We start from the raw sequence: 27,988 nt of genomic DNA on the forward strand, positions 1-27,988 counted from the left end.
GGCCTTGAGTTCAAGTCCTAGTACTAGCATCAAAAAGAAAGATAGGAGTAGAGCCCAGTCCACCGTAAGCTTATATTTATTATATTACACTATAAACAAAAATTAAACATTATAACGCTGTAAAAGCATAAGAAAAGGTGGGCCTGGTGGATCATGTCTATAGTCCTTGCTACTCAGGAGGCTGAGATCTAAAGATCACAGTTCAAAGCCAGTCCAAGCAAGAAAGCCCATTGCACTATTGTCTCCAATTAGCCACTAGAAAACTGGAAGTAGAGCTGTGGATCCCAGTGATAGAGTGCTAGCTTTGAGTGAAAAAGCCTGGGAACAGTACCTACACCCTGAATTCAAGCTGCACACCTGCCAAAAATAAATAAATAAAACGAGTCATGAAGAGGAGGCGTGCCTTTTTTTTTTTTTTTTCCAGTCCTGGGCCTTGGACTCAGGGCCTGAGCACTGTCCCTGGCTTCTTTTTGCTCAAGGCTGGCACTCTGCCACTTGAGCCACAGCGCCACTTCTGGCCATTTTCTGTATATGTGGTGCTGGGGAACTGAACCCAGGGCCTCATGAATACAAGGCAAGCTCTCTCGCCACTAGGCCATATCCCCAGCCCCGAGGAGTGCCTTCTTAACTCAAGTGGGGGGGGGGGGCAGGAAGCCGAGAGCATATCTGGGGGCAGGATCAACAGTGGCCACATTCCAGCAACAGGACAGAGAGCACAGGGAGGAGCACCGCAGCCCGGTCAGGGGAATGGAGCACGAGCCTGTCTGATGGGTGTGGGTGAAAGGCTCTCAATCCAAAGCCTTAGTGACGGGTCAGGGAGTCTGGGCCGGGGAAGGCCTCGGGAGAAGCCCCGGGCCACCAGGCCACCACCATGACACAGACGCGCTGGACACCACAAGCACTCTCCCTCACACCCGACCACAAAGACCGCCCCCTTATTCTTCCATAACAGGCTAGACACTGAGAACGGACTACGCGGCCATTTACTTACCCCACCCAAGAATCCCCAAACCATTGACCATGGTGATGTGAGAGTCTGTGCCAACCACGCTGTCGGGAAAGAGGAGGCCCTGGTCTTCACAAACCACTCGTGACAGATATTCCAAGTTCACCTGGTGAGCAATTCCCGTTCCAGGAGGGATGACAGCCACATTCTTGAACACTCCAGAGCTCCACTGCGGTTTGTAAGGATTTAAGAAACGTAGTGCATGAGTTTGTATTCACTACCCAGATAGACATATTGATGCTAGAAGCATTTCGTATTTATATAAATGTAACATTGGCAATATATATTAAGCATATATAACATATTTACATAGACACATACTAAAGGAGGCTGAGATTGGAGGATTGTTGTTCAAAGCTGGCCTGAGCAAGAAAAGTCTATGAGATTCATTCCCCCCCCCCCCCCCGCAGTCCTGCACTTGAACTCAGGGCCTGAGCACTGTTCCTGGCTTCTTTTTGCTCAAGGCTAGCACTCTGCCACTTGAGCCACAGCGCCACCTCTGGCCATTTTCTATCTATGTGGTACTGAGGAATCGAACCCAGGGCTTTATGTATACGAGGCAAGCATTCTACCGCTAGGCCACATTCCCAACCCCTATGAGATTCTTATTTTAAATTAACCACCAAAAAATTCTGCAAGCAGAGCTATGGCTCAAGTGGTAGAGTGCTAGCTAGAGTGAAAAAGCTAAGGGACAGAGCTAAGGCCTAAGTTCAAGACCCAGTTCTCATACACGCGTACACACACACACACACACACACACACACACACACACACGTATATACTGAACTTGTAACTGTCATTTTGCTGATTATTAAATTAAACTGGGCTGAAGAAACCTGTTCAAATAGCCCGTATCAGTGGTAGTGCTTGGGTTCTTCAAGCCTGAGAGCAGGAAGGTGAAGAGGGGACCTGCGGGCTCATCTGAATGGAGCCATGATTCTCCCCTTTCACACACAGGACGGCTTCCAGGAAGACCACCAGAAAGCCTCTGAAAGCCACAAGTCTACCATAAAAGCGTGCCATGGCAGAACAATCCATCTCTTATACCTTAAAAAATTGAAGCCTCTCTCGGTTTCTGCCAAATTCAACTTCTTGGTTTTTTAACACTGCTTCAGGTCTAAAAGGAAGGAAAGTTGGCATTAAACGTAGGCATCAGAACAAGGTCCTGCCTTGTTTCTAAACCTTGACCCTATGCTTGCATACACAAGAATTAAAAAGCCACAGGAAGAACAATTCACTCAATTTCTCAGAATTCGTCCATTTTTCTTTTCAACAGGAAGCTCTTTCTGATTTACGCAGTAACTAGACAGCCACAGGAGTTATTATTTCACCAGGTATAACAAAGCCAGTGCAGGCCAGTGCCAAGCAGGCAGTTCTAACGCACGGCTGTGAGAAGCCGCAAGCTGCGTTGCAGTTTCTGCCGCTAGCAAGCGGTTCTGGGCACTAGGTGGGCACGGTCTCACCCACTCGGTTCTTGTGCCAGTTACCTGCACATCATCCTACAGACTCAAAAGATCTTTGGGCAGAAAGCTTCCTAGTCGGGACTGGGAATGTGGCCTAGTGGCAAGAGAGCTCGCCTCGCCCTGGGTTCCATTCCTCAGCACCACATAGATAGAAAATGGCCAGAAGTGGTACTGTGGTTCAAGAGGTAGAGTGCTAGCCTTGAGCAAAAAGAAGCCAGCCCCAGGACTGGCAAAACAAAACTAAACAAATATACAGAAAGCTTCCTAGTCCCCAGTCAACTCAACCCAAACAGATGGCCATTTTGCTTTAGCGATAGCTTACTTTATGTAAATCATCTGTGTGTGTGTGAATCATATATATGTGAGTTATACGTACACATATACACAGTTCAAATCTAGTCCAGGCAGGAAAGTCCATGAGACTCTCATCTCCAATGAACCACCAGAAAACCAGAACTGGTGCTATGGGTCAAAGTGGCAGAGAGAGTCCTGGGAAGGTGGCCTAGTGGCAAGAGTGCCTGCCTCATATACATGAAGCCCTGGGTTCAATTCCTCAGCACCACATAGATAGAAAAAGCCGAAAGTGGCGCTGTGGCTCAAGTGGCAGAGTGCTAGCCTTGAGCAAAAAGAAGCCAGGGACAGTGCTCAGGCCCTGAGTCCAAGGCCCAGGTCTGGCCAGAGGAAAAAAAAAAAAAGCAATAGAAAACAAGAATCCATTTTCTGCCTACCCTAATCACACCAATGAAATGCAGGTAGTAGGGTCAGCTCAGTGACAGTGCTGTCCTGGGCTAATGCAAGACTCTAGGTTCAACCCCCAGAACCACAGAGCACATGTATTTTACACACAGAACCACAGAGCACATGTATTTTACACACACGCACAGGCACGCACACACGCCTTTACTAGCAGCACTAGGGCTTGGCCTCATTGTCTTCCATTGCTAGGCTGGAGCCACACCCTCAGCCCTTTAAAAACGTCTTTGTACAGCGAACTCTCTACAGGCTTGCTTCCTAAGGGAGCGATACAGAACAGCTGCTTCGTCCAGTACAACCCAGGAGGCCGGGCGGAGCCCAGCTCCTGCGACAGGAGTGGGGTGAGCGCTCACGCCTTTCCCTGAACCGGCGGGCACTCATGGATGCCCACAGAAAGCACGCGTGCTCAGGCACTGAGAGCGCTCAGGCCCTTCACGGATGCCCACGGAAAGCACGCGTGCTCAGGCACTGAGAGAGCGCTCAGGCCCTTCCCTGAACCGGCGGGCACTCACGAATCCCCACGGAAAGCACGCGTACTCAGGCACTGGTTGCAAATGGAAAGGACACAGGATGGGCGTGTTCTCGATCTGCGAGGAGAACGTTCCTGAGGCGCGGCCCAGCTCTCCGGAATCGCAGGGTCCTCGGCAGGGAGTCTGGCCTCGGCACGGAGGCTTCTTGGGCACTCGGAGTGGAGAAAGCTTTCCGGCCTTCGGCAGGTCGCCGCCTCCAGGATTGGGAGCATTCTGTATTGCACTGCCACCCCAAAAGAAAGGAAATAAAACACATTTGAAAGTGGCAGGAACTTGGCGCTTCCGAACGCACTGCCTGGGAGTCAATGATGCCCGAGGCTCAAGTCCGCCACTGAACTCAGCAGCCAACAGCCACCCCCCACCCAGCCATGGTGCAAACCCGCCTGAGCTCTCCCTACGGCAGGAATACTGCCACTCCAGAACACACCGAAGTGTTCTGATTCACACCAACAGCACGCTGTCTTCCAAAGCTTGCCCTTGCTCTCGGACCTCAGAAACATAAAACAACGAAGCTGGGAGATGGTGGCTCACTCTTGTCATCCTCGCTACTCAGGGAGGCTGAGATCTGAGGATCACGGCTCAAAGCCAGACCAGGCAGAAAAGTTTGTGAGGGCTGGGAATGTGGCCTAGTGGTAGAGTGCTCACCTCATGTATACATGAGGCCCTGGGTTCAATTCCTCAGCACCACATATATAGAAAAGGCCAGAAGTGGCGCTGTGGCTCAAGAGGTAGAGTGCTAGCTTTGAGCAAAAAGAAGCCAGGGACTGTGCTCAGGCCCTGAGTTCAAGCCCCAGGACTGGCCAAAAAAAATATATGTGAGATTCTTATCTTCAACTAACCAAAAAAAAAGCTGGACGTAAAGGCGTGGCTCAAGTGGTATAAAAGCCACAGGATAGTGCCCAGGCCCTGAGTTCAAGCCCAAGTACAAGTACAAACAGAAAACAAACAAAACAACTTCTTTCAGTGGAAAGAACATAGAGCTTTAGCAAACAGAGGGTTGTTTGTGGGTGTTTTTTTTTTGCCAGTCCTGGGCCTTGGACTCAGGGCCTCAGCACTGTCCCTGGCTTCGTTTTGCTCAAGGCTAGCACTCTGCCACCTGAGCCACAGCGCCACTTCTGGCCATTTTCTGTATATGTGGTGCCGGGGAATCGAACCCAGGGCTTCATGTATATGAGGTGAGCGCTCTGCCACTAGGCCACCTTCCCAGCCCAAACAGAGATTTTCATCACCGATTTAAGACAAATCTTTGGGGCTGAAGAAGTGGCTCACAGGGAAGCATTCCAGTCTATCCCCAGAACCTCAAATGAAAAAGTAATTCTTCCTCTGAAAATATTAAAAAAAAAAAAGGCAAAAGCAAATAAGTAACAGCAGGCTGGCCCGCAGCTGAGAGCTGAAGCAGTACGGCAGCCAAGGCTGAACTACACCGTGCAACCTGTCTTAAAAAGCCAAACCTAATTTAGATCCTGACTCAAAACACAGGCTCTGAGACTGTCCACTTCTGTCAAATACAGTGACGAAATACACGAGCACGAGACCACTCGGAAACTCAGACAGAGGCCAGAACGTCTCGCCAGCCCAAACCCGTCCACCGATTTTCCAGGACGCCAGTGAGCCCCCGGCAGCCTGTCGTGGGGTGAGCCTGCCCCTGGGCCCCCCCCCGCCCCCCCCCCAGCCACCCAGGCAGTACCATTTGCTGAAGTCGATCTGTAGAGAGTGGTCAGCCGTGAGGTCCGTGGGACAAGCGGGGTGCACTTTCTTGGGGTCTCCTCCCAGAGTTTTCACTGCTTCTCGCATAGCAGCAAAATCCACCATAGCTGGGATCCCACTGAAGAATGAAGCACCATCAAGTTACAGTTATCCAACTGCGCGTACAGACGCTTGTTATACAAGGGTTATCACGTACACACTCATCGTAATTTTTAACAAGTGTCTCTTTTCAGTTTGGATTCTTTGTGGTGGGGAGGGAGATGACGAGAACTTGAACCCAGGGAGTCAGAGTAAGGCAGGAAATTCTACTGCTCAAACCACAAACCAAGACCTCTATGCTTCATTTCCCAGATAGGAGCTTGCACTTTGACTCTGGCCGGCCTAAACCATGACCTTCTAACCTAGGCCTACCACAAAGCTGGGGTTCCGGAAGCAAACCACCCCAGCCTGACTTTATTGTTGGGACAGGGTCTCACTAAGCTTTTGTCTAGGCTGCTCTCAAACTGCATATAGTCCTCCAAATTTAATCTCCCAAGTAGCTGGGGTTACAGGCACGAGATACCAAGCCCAGCTTCATTTGTATTCATTTTCGATAATGTGCTTATAATCTAAAGTAGGAGGGGCCCTGCTCAATAAACATTAACATGAAATATTACCTGAGAACCTGAGCACTCAGGAGTGAACGGGTCCCCCCTTTTTTTCTCCGTCCCTCTATTTGCCTAACCCCAAAGACCTGATTTCTGGAGACAAGTGATCATCAAGGGACTGCCTACAGAATGCTTTCCCTTTGTCTTCAAGTTTTTCCTAGTGTTTTACTTTTCTTCCTCTGAGACAAGATCTGACTATGCAGCCTGGGTGGCACGTCTCCTCAAAGCCCTGGACACACGCCCGTCCCTGCACACGGCTCCCGGCCCCGCCTTCGCTGCCCTACCACAGCTCACGTCCCAGTCGTGGGGTAGCGAGCCTGAGCGGTTCCGCAGCGGCACTGAGGACGCCGCTGCCCTACCACAGCTCACGTCCCAGTCGCAGGGTAGCGAGCCTGAGCGGTTCCGCAGCGGCACTGAGGACGCACGCACAGGGCACACGCCCCAGACTGGGGGCGACGGGGCTGGCCGCCGCCACCGCCACCCCCACCCCACCTACCCCCGGCGCCTTCAAACCCTAGCGGATGTTGACCTCTTCCAGCAAACAGACAGTGGCCCCTCCGAATGCCCCCCTCCCCGGGCTGCAGGCCCAGCGGGGCGTGAAGAATGGTGCGAGGCGCTCGGCTAACCGGCCCCGCCGTCGGCCGTGCGCAGAGCAGGCGCAGGCTTCCCGTGGGAGCGAGGCCTCCGGCCGTGCGCAGAGCAGGCGCAGGCTTCCCGTGGGAGCGAGGCCTCCGGCCGTGCGCAGAGCAGGCGCAGGCTTCCCGTGGGAGCGAGGCCTCCGGCCGTGCGCAGAGCAGGCGCAGGCTTCCCGTGGGAGCGAGGCCGTCGGCCGTGCGCAGAGCAGGCGCAGGCTTCCCGTGGGAGCGAGGCCTCCGGCCGTGCGCAGAGCAGGCGCAGGCTTCCCGTGGGAGCGAGGCCTCCGGCCGTGCGCAGAGCAGGCGCAGGCTTCCCGTGGGAGCGAGGCCTCCGGCCGTGCGCAGAGCAGGCGCAGGCTTCCCGTGGGAGCGAGGCCGTCGGCCGTGCGCAGAGCAGGCGCAGGCTTCCCGTGGGAGCGAGGCCTCCGGCCGTGCGCAGAGCAGGCGCAGGCTTCCCGTGGGAGCGAGGCCGTCGGCCGTGCGCAGAGCAGGCGCAGGCTTCCCGTGGGAGCGAGGCCTCCGGGCCAGAGGCTGCGGCAGCAGCTACTGTGTGGGCAAGAGCAAGTCCAGCCGGCAGCACCGGCGCACGCCCAGCTTCCCAGCTACTTACACGTGGCGTTTGGGGGAAACCACCACCTGAGGCAGACGGGGCAAAGAGTTGAGCCCCATCTCAAGAAACAGGCCAATGGGCTGGGGATGTGGCTGGCGGTCGAGCGCTCGCCCGGCACGCACGAAGCCCCGGGTTCCGATCCTCGGCACCACACACACAGAAAAAGCTGGAAGGGGCGCTGTGGCTCCAGGGGTTGAGCACGAGCCTTAAGCAAAAAAAAGCTCCGGGACAGTGGCCAGGCCCTGAGTTCAAGCCCCAGGACTGGCAAAAAATTACTTAATTAAAAAACAAAACCAAAACACTGGCCAAGAGTGGGGGCACATGCCTTTATTTCAAGCTCCACTGATGTCGTTAGGAGGCACTGGGTAAAAATGAAGAGATCCTACCCGAAAGATAGCTAAAACAAGAAAGGCATGCGCGTGACGCAAGTTACCCGCGTGCCTGCCCAGGGAGCACGAGGTCGTGGTTCAACCCAACACCAGTCCAGCCACCCAGAGAGAGGAAGACGGGGAATTGAGAGACGCCAATGGAGCTAGCGCCCGCCTGACTGCGATGAGGACAACCGGGAACGTCTGGGGAGGTGGCACCGACAACGTCTGCTGACAGTCGGGTTCCGGGGTGTTCAGGGCAGGAGCCAGGGGAGCGCGTGGGCTTCTGGGACAGGTGACGGGTGTGCGGCAGGCAACGAGGAGACCCAGGCCAAGAAGGCTACGGACCGTGGAGGAGCAGGCGCTTCGATGTCACGGCTGCCTGGCCCTGGCCGGCACCGCTTCCGTCCGGGAAGGGCGGCCCGGCCCGGCCGAGGCGCCAGCCAAGCCCGAGGGTCTGCGCGTTTCACAGAGATCATGCAACCCCTGCGCGAAGGATCAAGGCGCCACTCACGTGAAGTCCTGGAGGAGGACGCGGGCGGGGAACAGGGGCACTTCCACGGTGCGCTGCGTGGTTTTCCAGTCTAAAATGTTCATGACGTCTTCCCTCTTCATGAAAAAGCCGTCACAGTTTCGCACAGCAGCTTCCAACAGGACCCGTATTGAGTAAGGCAGAGCATCTGGGGCAGGAGGAAGCGTGACAGTGAGGAAGAGGACCGCAGCATGTACCGGCACACTGTACAAAGCGCAACCGCCGCGAGAGCAAAGGCAGGGGGACACTGCCACCCCCCAAAATGCACTCACCACGACTTATGAAATGATAACCCCTCTGAACAACACTTTCATAGTAACAAAACTACAATAGCAAAGAGGTAGAAATGCTCTGTTCTCCAGGCCAAGGAAATTCACGTTTGGATTTTTTAAAAATGTGGTAGCTGCCAGGTGCTGGCGGCTCACGCCTGTCACCCGAGCTGCTCAGGAGGCTGAGGTCTGGATCGCAGCTGAAGCCAGCCCAGGCAGGAAAGTCCATGGGACTCTTATCTCTAAGTGACCAGAAGTGGAGCTGTGGCTCAAAGTGGTCGAGTGTTAGCCTTAACCTAAAGACCTCAGGGGCAGTATCCAGGCCCTGAGTTCAAGCCCCAGCACCAGCCCCCCCCCCAAAAAAAAGTGGTACCTAAACACAGGGGAATTTTACACAGCCATTAGAAAGAACATTATGTTATTCGCAGGGAAATGGAATAGACCCAGAACAAATCATGCTCAGTGAGGTAAGCCAAGCTTAGAGACACAAAAGGCACACATTTTCTCATTTGCAGAAGCTAGATCTAAAACGGAATAGGACACAATAAATTATATAGTACTCTAGGCATTCACATGTACTGAGACCAAAGGAGAAACAAAGGCACAATGCCTGTGTCTCTGATCGTATAAAATAATATTTATCAAAGTAAAAAAAGAAATTCACTTTTTAGTCTAGTAAACATGGAATATAATGCCACTCCTGTTTATTTTGACTTTCTTGCTCTTATACCCAAAGCCAATAAAAAAGGAGAGTTAAAAACTTCCAGGCTGAGTTGGGAATAGGGCCTGGTAGTAGAGCGCTTGCTTTGCATACATGAGGCCCTGGGTTCGATTCTTCAGCACCACATATATAGAAAAAGCCAGAAATGGCACTGTGGCTCAAGAGGTAGAGTGTTAGCCTTGAGCAAAAAGAAGCCAGGGACAGTGCTCAGGCCCTGACACCTGCAACCCTACTCAAGAGGCTGAGATCTGAGAATCCCAGTTCAAAGCCGGCCTGGGCAGGAAAGTTCATGAGACTCATGTGCAATTAAGCCACTAAAATGCCAAAAGTGGAGCTGTGGCTCAAGTGGCAGAACACTAGCATTGAGCCAAAAGAAGCTTAGGGTCAGCACCCAGGCCCTGAGTTCAAACATAAAACAAGAGATTATAAAGGCACATGTGAGAGCTACCCTCCGATTAAGACAGGAGAGCAGAGGCTTGGGACACAGGTCCAACCCAAGGACCCGGAGAGCCCGGAAGAGATGCTGCCGGGAGAACGGGAAGCGGGCAGACCACTGATGGCACAGGACCTGAGCTCCTCTGAAGAGTCTGGAGGTGAGCTGATGAGAACGCAGGAACGCAGCAAACAAAACACGGGCCATCATCACAGGCCATGAAAATAAAAGGGTGCCCCAGGAGAAGGAAGAAGGAAAGAGGAACACAGGACAACAGAGGGCAAACAAGGGTCCAAGGGAAGCCCGTGCGCGTTTCCAACACCACGATGAAAACTCTTACTTTGTACACAGTTAATATACCCTTCAAGTTGTATACTACAACATTCTTTCATTGCATGGACGCACTGAGAATTATCTACAGTGATAATAAAGCAATCTATGAGAAAATGAGCCGCACACCTTGTGGGTGGAGATGGGAGAAAGGGACGACAGGGTGACACTGTCCCAAAGGAGACGTGCATCACCTTTATAACAGCAATAAAAACATTCAAACATAACAATGAGGTGTATGGATGAGGAACTCTCACTTTCCACAGCAGTAACTTACCAGCGTCTAAAACTGAAAAAGAAAAACAGCCCCCACAGAAATCAAGACATGACAGGAGAGGCAAGACTAATAGTATGGGAGAAATTACCAGAAAGAACAGCTAGGTGACCTGGGAGCAGATGCTGAAGAAGGGGCGCAGCACAAGGGGCTGGCGCTTTCGTGATCATTAATCCTGGTGGCATTTATTGGCCTGGTGTGATTTTTGAGACCGAGCCTCCCTACATAGTCCAGGCTGGCCTCGACTCAGGATCCTCCTGCCTCAGCTTCCTGAGCCAGGGTGTGCACCACAAGTGTGTGCACCACCACACCCAGCTTGGTGCAAGTGTTTAGCTGTAGCTTTTGAACAATAGCAGGCAATGCTATGAAACCAATAGGAACCAGACGTTTTTCATTGAGAACCACTATTACAAGGGGGGAAGGTGGGGGGAAAGGAGGGACGAGGTAGCAAGTTTGATAAGAAACGTAACGCACTCTCTGGGGGCTGGGAACGTGGCCTAGTGGTAGAGAGCTCGCCTCGTATACATGAAGCCCTGGGTTCCATTCCCCAGCACCATATAGATAGAAAAAAGCCAGAAATGGAGCTGTGGCTCAAGTGGCAGAGTGCTAGCCTTGAGCAAAAAAGAAGCCAGGGACAGTGCTCAGGCCCTGAGTCCAAGCCCCAGGACTGGCAAAACAACAGCAATAATACATAAAAAATGTTTTAAGGAACCACTATTATAAAGTTGTGTAAATTTGGGCTGGGTGGTAATACAGACCTGTACTCCCAGGTGCACAGGAGGTAGAGGGAGGAAGGGGGACACTCTGAGGCCGGCCCAGACAAAAGCCCGGGACCTTATCTGAACAATAAACTGAAAAGCAAAAGGACTGGGGCAGATCTCAAGAAGCAGTGCATCTGCCTGGCAAACGTGAGGCCCAGTTGAGTCCTCAGCGCCACCAGAACAGAGGAAGAAAAGACTCTAAAGTCACAGTGGTAGTGACAAGAGGCCTACTGCAAAGAAAGATGCAACCTAATACATGCCAAAAGAACAACCGCCTCATTTCTGACGTCTCGCCTTGGCAGCCCGTCTCCACGATGGCACCGGTCCCTCACCCCTGCTCCTCGAGCTGCACTGAGCCTGCTCTGACCGAGCTCTACCTGGGGACCAGCGAGGGCGCGGCCGAGAAGACACTGCGGCACCCAAGGCCGCCACGTTCCAAAGGAGCCCAGGGTCGCTCTTCTCCTGTCCGGCTCCTCTCTCTGCAAGAGCCGGCAGCTCCTGGCTAGGAGGCGAGCGGGCAGCAGAGATGCCCACACGTGGCAGAACCGAGGCCGCTCCGCGCTCGGCCATCGGCATGAGCCTGGGGGGGTCGGCCAGGGACGGGAGCCCAGCCACCGGTGTGGGACGAAGCCGCACGCAAGATGGTGAGCCAGACACTCCCCGCCCGGCCTCTGGAAATCCTAACCAACAGGAGTGACGGGACGATGAGGGCTCCGGGCACAGAGCTTCTGGGCTGCCGTGCAGACACGAAGCTTCTCTGATAAAAGCCTGCATTTCTTATCTAGGGCCCACTGAGGAGCAGGAACTAGGCGAGCTGCTTTCTGTCGTCTGGCCTGGGCCTTGGCGCGGACCTGCAGGTAGATGTGCAGAGCGAGGAACGCGAGGAAGGCTGGCAGGCGTGGGAGCGTGGCCACGCAGGCGTGCGGCTGCTTCTTTTATTGTTTTGCTTGGAACGATATTATCTCTACAGCCACTCGGGAACAGGTACAAGGTTCAGGACAGTGCGTAAACTCTTCCTCCCTCCCTGGGCTTCCCACCCCCACCCCCACAGACTCCATCTTGGCCGTTTCCCTTTTCCAGCGGGTCCTCCCCGACTCTACTTCCTGCCTCAAGAGTTCGCTCGCCTCTCTTATTGCCTAAGTTCACCAGGGCACATCTTCCACATCCTGCACCTTGCCCTCCCCAAGTGCACACTGCAGTCACTGCTGAAAGGGGACCGGCCGGGCGAGCGCCCCCTCCACGGCCTCAAGCCCGCGCACCGAGACGGTTCCCCTTCACCCTGCTCGCCCGGGGCATCCGCGCGCTCCCCGCCTGCCTTTCCTGAGCCCCCTCCCGCGGAATCCCGCGAGGCGGGCCCCTGTACGACCCCACCCTGGCGTGACGCGTTCCCCACTCTCCCCCGAGCGTGCCCCCAAGGACGGCCTCGCGGAGCCTCCTCGCACGCGGAGGGCGGATGCAGCACACTCAGCAATCTCGTTCGGTTATGAATGCCTGTCCACCGACCCTTTGGAAGGACATCTGGACTGTTCCTAACGTTCACCGAGGATAGACGTCCCTAAGATCACTGCTTGTAAATCTTGTGTGGATAAATGTTTTCATTTCTTTTGAATGGACTTGTTGGGTCACATTGTAAATGTGCGTGTGTGTGCGTGTGTGCGTGTGTGTGCGCGTGTGCGCGTGTGCACTGGTACTCGGGCTTGAACTCAGGGCCTGGTCACTACCTCTTAACTTCTTTGTGCAGCCCTGGTTTTCTACTACTTGAACCACACCTCCACCTCCAGCTTTTGTTGCTGGTTAAGTACAGACAAGAGTCTCACAGGCTTTCCGCTTAGGTGGGCTCTGGGCCTTGGTCCTCAAGTGTCATCCTCCTGAGTAGCTGGGATTACAGGTGTGAGCCACCATTGCACAGCCCCTTCGATAGTGTTTTGTTTTGTTTCTGCCAGTCATGGGGCTTGAACTCTGGCTCTGAGCACTGTCCCTGCACTTTTTCTTTTGCTCAAAGCTAGCACTCTATCACTTGAACCACAGCACCACTTCCAGTTTTCTGGTAGTTAATTGGAGATAAGAGTCTCACACACTTTCCTCCTCAGGCTGACTTTGAACCATGATCCTCAGATCTCAGCCTCTTGAGTAGCTAGGATGACAGGATTAAGCCAATGGCATCCAGCAACCCCTTCAGTTTTTAGGAAACAGCTAAACTGTCTTCCAGTTTTAAGAACCAGTAATCCATGTTTCCATTTCTCCACATGGTACCCAACGCCTGCACTGGTCTGTTTTTATATAAGACCCATTCTAGGGGTGAGGAGATGGTAGCTCATCGTAGTGGGGTTTTGTTTGTTTTTAGAGGGAGGGATTCTGTAGTCCAAGCTGGAAGTAACTCATGATCCTCCTGCCTTAGATCTGTGCCGTCGACCTGGCTTCACTGGTTTTAGTGTATGTAAAGGAAGGAAGAGGAGAAAAGCTCTAAGAATGGGGCTCCAGACCAGCCCCACTGGCCGCACCACGCCAGTGAGCCCCTCGGCAATCCCGCGGCCCCATCCCTCCTCTTCACAAAGTCTGCACACCTGCCGCGTGCGTTCCCGGGCCGGTTCCCTCGGCCACGCGGCGTCCCTCACACGGACAGCGGCTCTCACTACAGGGAGGAAGGACGTGGCTCCAGCCGCCCAGTCGGTCCCCCCCCTCGAGTGGGTCTGGGGTGGCACAGCGGCGTCCCTCACACGGACAGCGGCTCTCACTACAGGGAGGAAGGACGTGGCTCCAGCCGCCCAGTCAGTCCCCGCCCCCCGACCCCGTGGGTCTGGGGTGGCACAGCACCGCGCCTGCTGCAGGACCCACGGGCGCCTGGGCGCGTCACCGGTACTCAAGGGTGCTTTCTCCCACAGACGCTCTCTCTCACGCTCTGCTGCCAGGAATCAGCGGGCAGCCAACAATGTTAGCTGGGTAAACCAAGCAGGGTTCTTGGGAGATGTGCCCTCTGAGTATTCCAAATCCAGCGAGCTACTCTTTCAAAGAGACATATAGGAACCAGGATGCTCATAACTTAAGCTTGGAAATGGGACCGTTTGTCACACTTCTGAAATCAGCAGAAAACAACAGCTATCTTTTTTTTTTTTTTGGCCAGTCCTGGGCCTTGGACTCAGGGCCTGAGCACTGTCCCTGGCTTCTTCCAGCTCAAGGCTAGCACTCTGCCACTTGAGCCACAGCGCCGCTTCTGGCCGTTTTCTGTATATGTGGTACTGGGGAATCGAACCTAGGGCCTCATGTATCCGAGGCAGGCACTCTTGCCACTAGGCTATATCCCCAGCCCCCTACAGCTATCTTTTTGATCAGCAACTCAGTGGAAGAGTTAACAAGTGGCTCATGCTCTCAAAAAAAGACACAAAGGCCCGAGATTTGCCATGGGAGACAGTTGATGAGGGCATACCCAGGATCCTGGAACTGCAGACCCCATTAGTCTGGGCTAAATGGATGCTATGAGCTGGGTTCGGGTGGCTCACCTGCCATCCTAGCTACTCAGGAGGCTGAGGAGATTCAAAGCCAAGCTACGCAGACAAATCTGCAAGGCTCTAGTTAACCAGCAAAAAGCCAGAATGGAGGAACAGCTCAAGTGGTAGAATACTAGCCTTGAGTTGAAAACGCCAAGCCAGAGTGTGAGACCCCTGAGTTCAAGCCTGAGTACCAATACCAAAGAAATTGACAAAACAAAAACAAAAAGCAAAGCTGAGAGCTGGTGCCGCCCACCTATCAACCCAGGCGCTCACTCGGGAGGCTGAGATTGGAGGATGGGGGCTTGAAGCCAGCTCAGGCTGGAAAGCCCACAAGATTCTTATTTTCAATTCATCACCGAAAAGCCAGAAGCAGAGCTGTGGTTCCGTGCTGGAGTACTAACCTTGAGGGAGAAGAACTGAGTTCATGACCCAGGACTGGCACCAAAACAACAACAACAATAACAACAACCTAGCCAGGGGCCAGTGGTGCACACCTGTCAGCTGCTCAGGAGGCTGAGATCTGAGGATCGCGGTTCAAAGCCAGCCCGGGCAAGAAAGTCTGTTACTCTTAGTTCCAATGACCCACCAGAAAATGACAAGTGGCGCTGTGGCTCAAAGTGGTAGAGTGCTAGCCTTGACCAGAAGAGCTCAAAGACAGCGCCCAGGCCCTGAGTTCAAGCCCTGTGACCAACAAAAAGATATAAATAAAAGCCAAATTAATTCTTCCCATGGAAACCCCATTTTCTGGCTTCTGAAGGGAATATACAGTTGTGTAATCTGGCTCTCCCCGGTGTGCCGGGCCTCGGCAGCAGAGGCTTTGTGGAGGGCTTCTGCGCTCCGGGGGCGCCATACCCCCCAGGCCCTTCACTCCCCGGCGGTGGCTCTGGTTCCTGGAAGCGCTGGCCTAGCAGGGGTTCGCAAGCACAAGCTTTCAATTCGCAGGCTGGGCTCCTGCCTCTCGTCCACACATGGCAGGCGATGAGGCCTAGTCGCGTGGGGTGCTCGCGTGGGGTGCTCGTGTGGGGTGCTCGCGTGGGGTGCTCGCGTGGGGTGCTCGTGTGGGGTGCTCGCGTGGATAACAATAAGCAAATCTCGGGCTGGGGATATGGCCTAGTGGCAAGAGTGCCTGCCTCGGATACACGAGGCCCTAGGTTCGATTCCCCAGCACCACATATACAGAAAACGGCCAGAAGCGGCGCTGTGACTCAAGTGGCAGAGTGCTAGCCTGGAGCAAAAAGAAGCCAGGGATGGTGCTCAGGCCCTGAGTTCAAGGCCCAGGACTGGCCAAAAAAAAAAAAATAAGCAAATCTCAACAAGTTCTAGCAGCGTTCTTACGATATTCAGCTGGGAAGAGATGGGGGGCTGGTCTTGGAAACAGAAGACAACGTGAGTGTCCCCACTTAGAAGACGAATGAATCCCCCATGGGGAGTATCAGGATTATTGTGGGCTCATCAACAGGCGTTAGGGGGCTGGGGATATGGCCTAGTGGCAAGAGAGCTTGCCTTGTATACATGAGGCCCTGGGTTCGATTTCCCCAGCACCACATATACAGAAAACGGCCAGAAGTGGTGCTGTGGCTCAAGTGGCAGAGTGCTAGCCTTGAGCAAAAGGAAGCCAGGGACAGTGCTCAGGCCCTGAGTCCAAGGCCCAGGAGTGGCCAAAAAAACAACAACAACAACAACAACAACAGGCGTTAGAGAACTAAATATGGCAGAACACTCAAACACTGCAAGTCCAGCTACTCCTTACCTACCAAAAGCCTCAACGAGATGGAGTTATCTCTGGAGTCCAGACTGGGAAGAGAAGGCTGCGGGCTTGGGCGAGAACCAGCTAGAGTAGCGACAAGGTGAATCACACACTGCTCAGAGCCAGGGCCAGGGGCTCACGTCTATAACCCAGCCACTCAGGAGGCTGAGAGCGGAGGCTCGCGGCTGGAAGCCAGCCTGGGAAGGAAAGTCTACGACGCTCTCATCTCCAATTAGTCACACAGACACACACAAAAAGCCAGAGCTGGAGTTGTAGCTCAAGTGGGAGAGAACGAGCCTTGAGCAAAAAAGCTTACAGACAGCACCCAGGCCCCGAGCTCAAGTTCAAGGTACACACATACATGTGCACACGCGCCCACGCGCACCCCCCCACCACGCCACTCAGGAGGCTGAGATGCGAGGACAGAGGTTCGAAGCCAATCTGGGCAGACACATCGGTGAGACTCTTAAGCTTGTGCTAGAACCCAACCCAAGCAAACCGCTCCTAAAACATGAAGCAGGTGTCTTCAGAGAGGGCAAAGCAGGACATTTGTTTTTCTGCAGTGCTGGCTAGATTGAACACAGACCTTGACAAGCAAACACACCTCGCTAGGACCTTAATAGATCGTGGCTGGCAAACACTGTGCCACTGAGCTACACTTTCAGCCCTTGGTGTTTCTGAGGCAGGGTCCCACAATGGAGCTAAAGCCGGCCTTGAACTTGCTACGTAACCCAGGCTCTGAGTGAGCGCTGCCTTCTCGACGCTGGCACTGCAGGTGTGCGCCACCATGCTCAGCCGCAAGGCAGAACTGAGCACAGAGGCCGGCCGGTGGTCAAGAAAGCAGCCTGGAAGGGAACAGTGGGACATGAGATGCCCCGAAATAAACAAGGGGGCCTGGGAAGCAGAGCCCTGGCTCAAGTGGGAGAGCACTCGCCTTGAGTGGACAAAGCTCAGGGACAGCAGCCAGGCCTCACTTCATGCCCCAGGACTGGCACAAAAGGAAGGAAGAAGGGGCTGGGAATATGGCCTAATGGTAGAGTGCTTGCCTAGCATGCATGAAGCCCTGAGTTCGATTCCTCAGCACCACATAGATAGAAAAAGCCAGAAGTGGCGCTGTGGCTCAAGTGGCAGAGTGCTGGCCTTGAGCAAAAAGAAGCCAGGGACGGTGCTCAGGCCCTGAGTTCAAGCCCCAGGACTGGCAACAAAAACTAAACAAATAAACGGAAAGGAGGGAGGGAGAGGGAAGGGAGAGGGAGGGGGGAAGAGAGAGAGAGAGAGAGAGAGAGAGAAACACAGAGTGTGGGCTTCCGACTCGGAGAGAGACGAAGGGCAGCTGCCCTCTAAATGGACACTTCACCCCAGCCAGCCTCCTCACTGCCTCTCCCTCACCAACTTGTTCACTCCTGGCTCCACCACGTGTGTCTTTGACTTCTCCAGGCTAACTGCCCTCTATCATGTCCTTTGTTCAAGAGCAATGTGAGGCTCCGTTCCTATTCCTGAGAACAAAGACAGGCAGAGTTTCAAATCCCGAGACTGACTTGAACAGAGTCCTGCTCCAAGTCTCCACGTTTCCAGTCAGGGCGGTGGAATGCCAAGCCCGGCTCCCGAGCGCCAAAGGCCCAGGAAGGATCAAAATGTAACCAGTGCCTACGATGTGTCCACTCCCACACCTTGAGTCTAAATTTGGGAAGCAAAAAGACAAGATGGCAGTAAAGAAGAAGTCAAGAACTGTGTGCAGGCCTCTCCCAACCCTTCCTCCCTTCCCCTTTTCCCACTGTAAAAGATGTAAGGCTAGAACAACCATGTCAGCCTTCCAGAAGGCATATGTAGCCACCGACATTCATTTCTTTGTTTTGTTCCTCCTGTTTAGAAGATACAGTACCTATTCTTCAGCCAAAAGAATAAAAGCCAAACGGAGCAGGGCTGGTGGCACACTCCTTTAATCCCTGCACTCAGAAGTAGAGAACATAAAGGAGCAGAATTCCAGGCCCATCTGGACTACATCTTGAGAGAGCCTCAGAAAACCATGACATGGGGATGCAGCTCGGTGGCCGAGCACTTGCCCGTTGACATGAGCAAGTTCCTGCGTTCTAACCAGAAAAAGAAAGAAAAAGGAGAACGGAAGCCAGGCATTGATAGTTCAGGCTTGTAACCTCAGCCACTCTGAGATCGGAGGATCCTAGTTTGAAGCCAGCCAGGGCAGGAAAGTTTGTAAGACTCATTGACCAGGAAAAATCCAGAAGTAAAGCTGTGGCTCAAGTGGTGGAGTGCCAGCCTTGAGCAAAGCGAACAGCACCTAGCCCTTAGGTTCAAGCCCCAGGACTGGGACCAAGGGAAAAAAAAAAAACCAATGGAAAAGAAAAATCTGGATCCTTACTAAGATTGGTGATACACAGTTCCAGCCTATTCATCTCACGCTCCTAGCTGTGCCAAACACATGGCCCGTGTTTTAGTCATGCACAGCTGTGAACATTCCCGGTTAGCTTGGAGCTTAGAAGAGCAGCTTTCAGTCAGGCACCGGTGGCTCTCACCTGTAACCCAGCTGCTCACCAAGCTGAGGTCTGAGGACTGAGAGCTGAAGTCAGCCCAGCAGGAAAGTCTGAGGCTCTCAGCTCCAATTAAGCACCAGAAAAGCCCAAAGCGGAGCTGTGGTTCAAATGCTAGGGCAAAAACCTTGAGCAAAAAAGCTCAGGGCAGCTCCAGGCCCTGAGATCAAGCCCCACGACCATCACCAAACAAACAAGAAAAACGGGGCTGGGACGTAGCTCAACAGCAAAGCCCTTGTCCTGGGTTCAATCTCTAGTACCAAAAAAGACAAGACAAGAAACAAAAACCAGCGGGTCTCAATTATCTTCCCTTCCCAATAGACAGGAGTTAGAGTGCATTCCCCTCAATAAGAATATTCTTTCCAGCCTGATTCTCACTCTTCCTGAAGACGCGTCTAGGTTGGCACTCAACCTGGTCCTTCCAAACATGTGACCGGAAGCGTTTGGTTCTGATGCTACACTTTTACCCAAGATGATCCTGCCTTTCAAACTCAGTTCTTTTCTTAAACACTATTCCCCTTAATTATAAAAAAAATAAGTAACCACTGACAAACCTCTTATGGTTATCACTGTATTAAAAACAACAGGGTATTGATTACACACTAAAACAGATCTATCTTAAAAGCATTTATATTTGTATTATGCATTTCTATTATGTTTACTACACTCATAAAATTCCAGTAACTCTGGGAGTGTGCACAGCTTATTCTGCAGTTTCAGATGCTTCTGTCACCTTATTACCCAACAGCAACTACTCTTTCATTAGCAAGCCTTCCTTTCTAATGCATTTGTTGTTGTTGACTCCCTACAAATTTCCTGCATTGGGAAACATAGGCCATCTTCAAACTGGCCCATTTCCACAAATTCCCAACACAGAAAGTATTGTACTCAAGTTCAAGACCGCCCTGATGATGGAATGGAGGTGTGGCTCAAGTGATAAAGCACTAGCCTTGCAAGCATGAGGCCCAGGGTTCAAGCCCCAGCACCCCGCCCCCACCATCCTTATAAATGCTCTTCCAACTTACTAACATGAGATTTGGGTAAAACAAAACAAACAAAACTTCCAGGCAAGAATCCCTAGGTATCTGGGAGAAGGAAAACAAGCGACGTTCATGATGTGTGTGCTGGGGTTTGAGCTTAGGACCTTGGCCTTTTTCCCTCCCTGCTCAAGGCTGTCACTCTGCCACCTGAGCCACACCTGCCCTTCCAGCTTTGTAGGGGTCAACTGGACATCACAGTTTCGACAGGCTATCTTGCCCCAGCTGGCTTCAAACCGTGATCCTCAGATCTCAGCCCCCAAGTAGCTAGGATTCCCCGTGCGAGCCACCATTGCCCAGCGAAGACACTCCCTTTGTTCCTTCGTTCGTTCCTCTTCCTTCCTCCTTTCCTTCTGGCTCATCCTGGGGCTGGGACTCAGGGCCTGGGCGCTGCCCCTGAGCTCTTTTTTGCTCAAAGCTAGTGCTCTACCACTTTGAGCCACCTTGCCACTTCTGGTTTTCTGACGGTTCATTGGAGGTAAGAGTCTCACAGACTTACCTGCCTGAGCTGGCTTTGAACCGAGATCCTCTGATCTCAGCCTCCTGAGTAGCTAGGATTAAGGCATAACCCAACAGCACCTGGCAGATCAAATGATTTCTTGGACCTTGACAATATCTCAGAATGCACATACACACAAATACTGCACACATAAGTCTACAATTTTTAAATTCATAAAAATCTACAGAAAACTACTCAAGAGGTTAAGATCTGAGGATTCTAGTTTAAAGCCAGCCCAGGCATACAAATCTGATTAACCAGAAAAAAAGGGGGACGTAGGTGGAGGTGTAGCTCAAGTGGTAGAGCACGCCAGTGAGTGTACAAGGCCCTAAGTTCAAGCCACAGTACTAGCATATGCAAGAGTGTCCTTACACGCACATGTACACATATACACACACACAGAGTACCTGATAGTAAGTTAACAGTTAATGACATAGAATTATGAATAAGGCTTTCTTTTTTAAAATATTATTTGTTTCTCTGGGTTTTTTCCCATTATGGTTGAACTTAAGATTTTTCTTTCTTTGGTTCAACCTTGGGCCTCAACCTCGGCCCCTGACGTCTTCGCTCACTCGCTGGTGCGCCACCCACGGAGCCTCACCTCTAGCTCAGGACTTTCACATGAGAAATGAGGGCACAAGCTGGAGTCTCCCTCACACAAAAGTTGACAAGGATACGTGCAGGTACACGTGTTTCCACACGGTGGAAACACACTTCAAACCTCCTTATGAGCTCAAGCTGACAAAGGCATGACAGTCACTGAAAAACAAACAAACCCAGGCAAATGCAAAGCTACCTTACCATACTTGGCGCCTCCAAGTTTAGGTACGTTGAAGAACTTCTTAGGTGATATGTCATCTAATGTTTCAATAAGATGCTCAAAGGCATATCCTGGAAAAAAAAATAACTTTACTAAACACAGCTACAAAGTACAGACACCTGGGAAGCTGTCCAAGAGAACTCGCTGCAAATGGGGAAAATGTCCTTACACATTTGTGCTACTCCGTAAAATAGCCTACAGTGACACCCAGGACAGAGGGATTCAATGTTTTCTGGTGCCAGTCCTGGGGCTTGAACTCAGGGACTGGACTTCTTTTGCTCAAGGCTAGTGTTCTACCACTTGAGATACAGCACCACTTCCGGCTTTTTCTGTTGCTGTGGTACTAAGGAATCGAATCCGGGGCTTCATGCACACTAGGCAAGCACTCTATCACCAAGCCACATTCCCATCCCCAGTTTAAATCATTAAATGGATTAAATTTTAATTAAAAGCACATATAGGGCTGGGCACTGATGGCTCATGTCTGTAGTCTGGCTATTCAGGAGTAGAGATCTGAGGATCAAAGCCAGCTCAGATTGTAAAGTCCATTTAACTACCCAAAGCTAGAAGTAAACCTGTGGCTCAAATAGTAGAGTGCCATCCTTGAGTGAAAAAGTTATGGGCCAGTCAGTGCCTGTGCCCCGAGCTGAAGCATCACCACTGGGTACACAATCCCACATGGCCAAGTGCCAACCATATTAGGACAGCATAGTTCTCAACCGGGACTTGGCGTACACCTGAGTGTGTACGGGTACCAGAGCTTGAACTCTTATCTCTTAGCTTTTCCCACTCAAAGCCAGTGCTCTACCACTTGAGTCATCATAATTCCACTTCCAGCTTTCTGCTGATTAACTGGACTTTCCTGCCCTATCTGGGTTCCAACTGGGATCTCAGTCTTCAGACTGGCTGGGGTTACTGGCTCTGGGTCCTTAGATGAACTACGACTTATCAAGTAAAAAGGGGTAAATAATCGACTCCTAAAACGCATTAAATGCATGAGAAGAGACAAGAACGATGATTTAAACAATGTACATGGCGTGCCGTAAAGCTATGCCCTGAAAATTGAGCAAGGACAGACAAGACAGCTTGAGATAACAACGTTAGAAGGATGTTTAAAAGAAACCAACAAAACAACTGTCGACTTTTACAGGGCACTCAAGAACAGACCGAACCAACAGTTCTCAGGTCTCAAAATCGAACATTGAAAATTCTTAAAGGAGTAAAATTAGGGCTGGGAAGGCGGCTGAGCGGTAGAGCGCTCGCCTAGCAGGCATGAAGCCCTGGGTTCGATTCCCCAGCACCACATAGATGGAGAAAACCGGAAGTGGCGCTGCGGCTCAGGTGGCAGAGTGCTAGCCTGGAGCACAAACAAGCCAGGGACAGTGCTCAGGCCCCGAGTTCAAGGCCCAGGACTGGCAGAAACACCAAAGAGAGTAAAATGAGCACCCTCTCCTACAGGGACAGAGCTTCTGGTTCCGCACCGTCGAGGCAGAGCCCCCAGGTTCAGCACCCCAGGGGTCTCATCGGACGGTGGCCCTGGAAGGAGGGTCCGGCCTTGTGTGCGGATCTGCGGCCCGCTGACGTGCGGCGGAGCGGGCAGGGGAGACTCGGGGGCGCCCAGCTGCGGGCCCCGCGGGGACGGACGCGGCCCCGGGGGTGTCGAGGCCGAGGCCCGGCGTCCGCGGCCCCTCGTTCTGAGGGGAGCCCGAACCCCGCAGGCCCGAGCGCCCAGTGCGGCCCAGCGCCCCGCGGGGAGCCCCGAACCCCGCAGGCCCGGGCGCCCAGTGCGGCCCAGCGCCCCGCGGGGAGCCCCGAACCCCGCAGGCCCGGGCGCCCAGTGCGGCCCAGCGAGGGGAGCCCCGAACCCCGAAGGCCCAGCGCCCCGCGGGGAGCCCCGAACCCCGAAGGCCCAGCGCCCCGCGGGGACCCCGAACCCCGCAGGCCCCGTGCCGGTCAGGGAGCCTCGAACCCCGGAGGCCCGGGGGGCCCAGCGCCCCGCGGGGAGGCCCGAACCCCGAACCCCGAACCCCGCAGGCCCCGCGCCGGGCAGGGAACCCCGAACCCCAGAGGCCCCGCGCCCCGCGGGGAGCCCCGAACCCCGGAGGCCCGGGCGGCCCAGCGCCCCGCGGGGAGCTCGAACCCCGAACCCCGCAGGCCCCGCGCCGGGCGGGCCCTGAGGGCCGAGCTCGGGCCGCGCGCGTCCGCGGGCCGCGACCCACGCGGCAGCCCCGCACCGACCTGCACCGGGGGCGTCCATGGCCGGCGACCATATTCCCCGCGGGGAGGGCGGCGGGAGGAGGGACCGGGCCGGGAGGACCGGCGCGGGGGGACGGAAAGGAGCAGTCTCGCGCGAAACACCGCGAGAGCTGACGGGCCGGGCCCCAGGTCAGCGTTCGCGGGACTTGGCGCCTCGCTCCCGCGAGATCCTGGGACCCGGGGAAACAAAGGAAGGGAGGGGGCGGAGCCGAGGAGGGAAGCGGCTCCGTGCGCAGTCGCGGCGGGCGAGGGGCGGGGCTCTCCGAGGGCGGGGCGCGTGACGTCGCTGGCTCCGCCCCGCGGGGAGGGGCCTCCAGGTTCGGAGGGGGCGCGGCGCGCGCGGGGCCTCGGCCTCGGGTCCGGAGCGCGGCTTTCCCTCCGCCGGGCCGCCCGGGGACGGGGGGCGGGGACGGAACGCGGGCCTGGCGGGGCGGGCGGAGCGGGGCCGCGGGCCGCGGGGTCAGGCGGGCCCGGCATTTCCTTCTCCACGCTGTGCTGGCCCCGGGGCTCGAACTCGGGCCTGGGCGCCCGCCGGCCTCCAGCCCCAGTGCCGGCCGCGCCGGGGACGGCCGCGAGGCGGGCTGCGTGCTGCGGGCGCCCCCGCCCCCGCCCCCGCCCCCACCCCCGCCCCCACCCCGCCTCCCGGGGCACCGGGGACGGCCGCGAGGCGGGCTGCGTGCTGCGGGCGCCCCCGCCCCCGCCCCCGCCCCCACCCCCGCCCCCCACCCCCGCCCCCACCCCGCCTCCCGGGGCACCGGGGACGGCCGCGAGGCGGGCTGCGTGCTGCGGGCGCCCCCGCCCCCGCCCCCGCCCCCGCCCCCACCCCGCCTCCCGGGGCACCGGGGACGGCAGCGAGGCGGGCTGCGTGCTGCGGGCGCCCCCACTCCCGCCCCCGCCCCCCGGGGAGGGGGGGCAGAAGATCCCAATGACATCACGCGGCCCTGAGTTCAAGTCCCAGCACCCTCAGACCGCGGCTGCGGGCCACAGGCCTCTCATGGCGCCTGCGGGCTTGTTGTTTGCTGGTTTGAGCTGGGCGTGGGGCTTGAACTCGGGACCCCCGTGCTCGAGGCTGGCGCCCCACTTCCGGCTGTTTGGGGTTTCTTTTCTGGCTCACTGGAGATCAGAGCCTCGGGGGCTTTGCTGCCAGGCTGGCTTCGAACCACGATCCGCAGCCCTCGAGGTCACCGGCGGGAGCCCCGGGCCCGGCTCCTGCCTGCGGGCCGATGGGAGCCCCCGCGCCCAGGGCGGTGGCGGGAGCCCCGAGCGCGCTGCTTCACGCGCTGGCTTTGGTGGTGGTTGGTGGCCCGTCCTGGGCCTTGACCTCGGGGCCCGGGCGCTGTCCCCCCCTTTGGCTCCAGGCCAGCGCCCTGCCGCGTGGCCCACAGCGCCCCTCCTGGCCTCTTCCGGGTCTGTGACCCCCGGAAAGTGAGGACCGAGTGCTTGTCCCCGCGGTTCTGCAGGCCGGTGACCCCCGGGAATGATCCCCGGGAATGACGGCCGCGCGCGGGCTGCGGGGCGGCGCGGGGGCCGGCAGGGGGCGGCCGCCCGGAGCCCTGGAGAGGCGCGCGGGGGCGGCGAGCACGCAGCCCGGGGCCGCCTCCCAGCCGTCGGGACTGGAGCGGCTGCTGTCCAGGGCCTCCCTCCCTCCCTCCCACCCAGCCGTCGGGACTGGAGCGGCTGCTGTCCAGGGCCTCCCTCCCTCCCTCCCACCCAGCCGTCGGGACTGGAGCGGCTGCTGTCCAGGCTGCCTCCCTCCCTCCCTCCCTCCCAGCCGTCGGGACTGGAGCGGCTGCTGTCCAGGCCGCCTCCCTCCCTCCCACCCAGCCGTCGGGACTGGAGCCGCTGCTGTCCAGGGCCTCCCTCCCTCCCTCCCACCCAGCCGTCGGGACTGGAGCGGCTGCTGTCCAGGGCCTCCCTCCCTCCCTCCCTCCCAGCCGTCGGGACTGGAGCGGCTGCTGTCCAGGGCCTCCCTCCCTCCCACCCAGCCGTCGGGACTGGAGCCGCTGCTGTCCAGGGCCTCCCTCCCTCCCTCCCACCCAGCCGTGGGGACTGGAGCGGCTGCTGTCCAGGGCCTCCCTCCCTCCCTCCCACCCAGCCGTCGGGACTGGAGCGGCTGCTGTCCAGGCCGCCTCCCTCCCACCCAGCCGTCGGGACTGGAGCCGCTGCTGTCCAGGGCCTCCCTCCCTCCCTCCCACCCAGCCGTCGGGACTGGAGCGGCTGCTGTCCAGGGCCTCCCTCCCTCCCTCCCACCCAGCCGTCGGGACTGGAGCGGCTGCTGTCCAGGGCCGCCCTCCCTCCCTCCCACCCAGCCGTGGGGACTGGAGCGGCTGCTGTCCAGGGCCGCCCTCCCTCCCTCCCACCCAGCCGTCGGGACTGGAGCGGCTGCTGTCCAGGGCCTCCCTCCTCCCTCCCAGCCGTCGGGACTGGAGCCGCTGCTGTCCGGGGCCTCCCTCCCTCCCTCCCACCCAGCCGTCGGGACTGGAGCGGCTGCTGTCCAGGGCCTCCCTCCCTCCCAGCCGTCGGGACTGGAGCGGCTGCTGTCCAGGGCCTCCCTCCCTCCCTCCCTCCCAGCCGTCGGGACTGGAGCGGCTGCTGTCCAGGGCCTCCCTCCCTCCCTCCCACCCAGCCGTCGGGACTGGAGCGGCTGCTGTCCAGGGCCTCCCTCCCTCCCTCCCAGCCGTCGGGACTGGAGCGGCTGCTGTCCAGGGCCTCCCTCCCTCCCTCCCTCCCAGCCGTCGGGACTGGAGCGGCTGCTGTCCAGGGCCTCCCTCCCTCCCTCCCACCCAGCCGTCGGGACTGGAGCGGCTGCTGTCCAGGGCCTCCCTCCCTCCCCTCCCACCCAGCCGTCGGGACTGGAGCCGCTGCTGTCCAGGGCCTCCCTCCCTCCCAGCCGTCGGGACTGGAGCGGCTGCTGTCCAGGGCCTCCCTCCCTCCCTCCCTCCCAGCCTTCGGGACTGGAGCGGCTGCTGTCCGGGGCCTCCCTCCCTCCCTCCCAGCCGTTGGACTGGAGCGGCCGCGCGTCTCAGCAAAGCCACCCCCAGTCTCTGAACTTGAGGTTCCTCTCATCGGCACGGGGTAGGGGAGAGCACTGAACCCCCGGCGGGCGTCAAGTTCTTGCTCGGCCTGTGCTGCGGTCCGGCTCTCGCTTGCCCTCTCCGTCCGGGTTGAAAACTGTTCGAGCCTCCGCCCTCTCTGCTGCCAGTGTAGCCACCACCTCGGCAAGGCAAACCTCCCACTTGGAACACGGTATTATTATTATTATTATTACTAATTTGGTACGTAACGGTTCTGGGTTTGAACTCGGGGCACTATGCTTTCCTTTGGCCTTCTGCTTTGGTGTTCTACCACTTGAACCGCAACTTCACTCTGGCCTTTTGCTGGTTCATGGAAGGTAGAGTTGCCTAGACTTTGCTGCCTGAGTTGGTTCGAACCCTAAACCCTCAGATCTCGGCCTCCGTGAGCAGCAGGGACGACGGGCGTGAGCACCGGCGCCCGGCCCTAGTTCTGGGTTCTGAGACCAGACGGAGTCTAAGTCTCCTGTGTCCACTCGCCTGCACCGACGCGAGCTGACGACTTTACACTGGAAGTGCTGAGGCTCGGCACGCGCCCCCACACGGGACAGGGGGCAGAGAACGGGATCGGCTGCGCACGCCTGTCCTCCCAGCTACTGGGAGGCCAAGACCGGAGGGTCACGGTTCAAAGCCAGCCTGGGCGGGAGAGCCTGTCAGACTCTTCTTTCCAATGAATCACCAAAAAGCTGGACGCGGAGCTGTGGCTCAAGTGGTAGAGCACCAGCCTGGAGCGAAACGAAAGCTCAGGGGCAGCGCCCAGGCCCTGAGCTCAAGCTCCGAGACAGCCATGCACGCCTGTGCGCACGCACACACACACACTCTGTCTAGCCGGACACGAGGTGGCTCACGCCTGTCACCCTCGCTGCGCAGAAAGCTCATCTCTGAGCACGGGAAGCCCACGCGACGCCTATCTCCAAATAACCCAGCCCAAAGCCGGAAGTGGAAAAGCCAAGGGACGGCACCCGGGCCCCGAGTTCAAGTCCCAGTACTGCTCCCCCCTCCCCCCAAAGGAAAGCTACGCACTGATCCCAGAGAGAAGCGGTCTTCATCCGAGGCCGGTTTCTACCCCGCAGGTGACTGGGACTGGCGGGCCGACACCTTGCCCGCCTGGGGGGGGGGGGGAGCCCCGCTTCTCCCCGGCTCTGCGCAGAGGTTTCTCCTCTCCACGCCCGTCAGCCCGTCAGCCGGTCCTGCCCTCTGCCCCAGGCAGGGGCGTGGAGACGCCATTACAGCCACCACGCCATCCACGCGGGCCCTCCACGCTGGAACTCAGGAGAACTTGCTCGAGAGGCCGCCTGGGCCCCCCGCGTGTTTGGGTAGCGTTCATTTTGTATTCGCATTTATTTATTTATTATTTTAAACCACGATCATCGTTATTTGAGTGCCGGTCCTGGGATTAGAACTCGGGGCCCGGGCGCTGCCCCCGGCGCCGCCTCTGCTTTGCCGGTGGCCCGGGGGGGTCTCGCGGACACCCCTGCCCGGGCG

At 56.3% G+C, this 27,988-nt stretch overlaps 1 protein-coding gene across 1 annotated transcript in view; it reads right to left on the bottom strand.

The window, feature by feature from the left end:
* Positions 1-23,525, bottom strand: part of LOC125338569 (iron-responsive element-binding protein 2-like) — a 43,011-nt gene extending 19,486 nt beyond the window's left edge. The window contains 7 exon segments of the mRNA XM_048329440.1: positions 992-1,175; positions 2,054-2,123; positions 3,760-3,975; positions 5,440-5,577; positions 8,234-8,399; positions 21,158-21,247; positions 23,415-23,525. Of these exon segments, the coding sequence (XP_048185397.1) occupies positions 992-1,175; positions 2,054-2,123; positions 3,760-3,975; positions 5,440-5,577; positions 8,234-8,399; positions 21,158-21,247; positions 23,415-23,433 (883 nt within the window). The 5' untranslated portion in view covers positions 23,434-23,525.
* Positions 23,526-27,988: the final 4,463 nt, after the last annotated feature.

Source organism: Perognathus longimembris, chromosome 20, assembly GCF_023159225.1.
Source record: "Perognathus longimembris pacificus isolate PPM17 chromosome 20, ASM2315922v1, whole genome shotgun sequence".
NCBI lineage: Eukaryota > Metazoa > Chordata > Mammalia > Rodentia > Heteromyidae > Perognathus > Perognathus longimembris.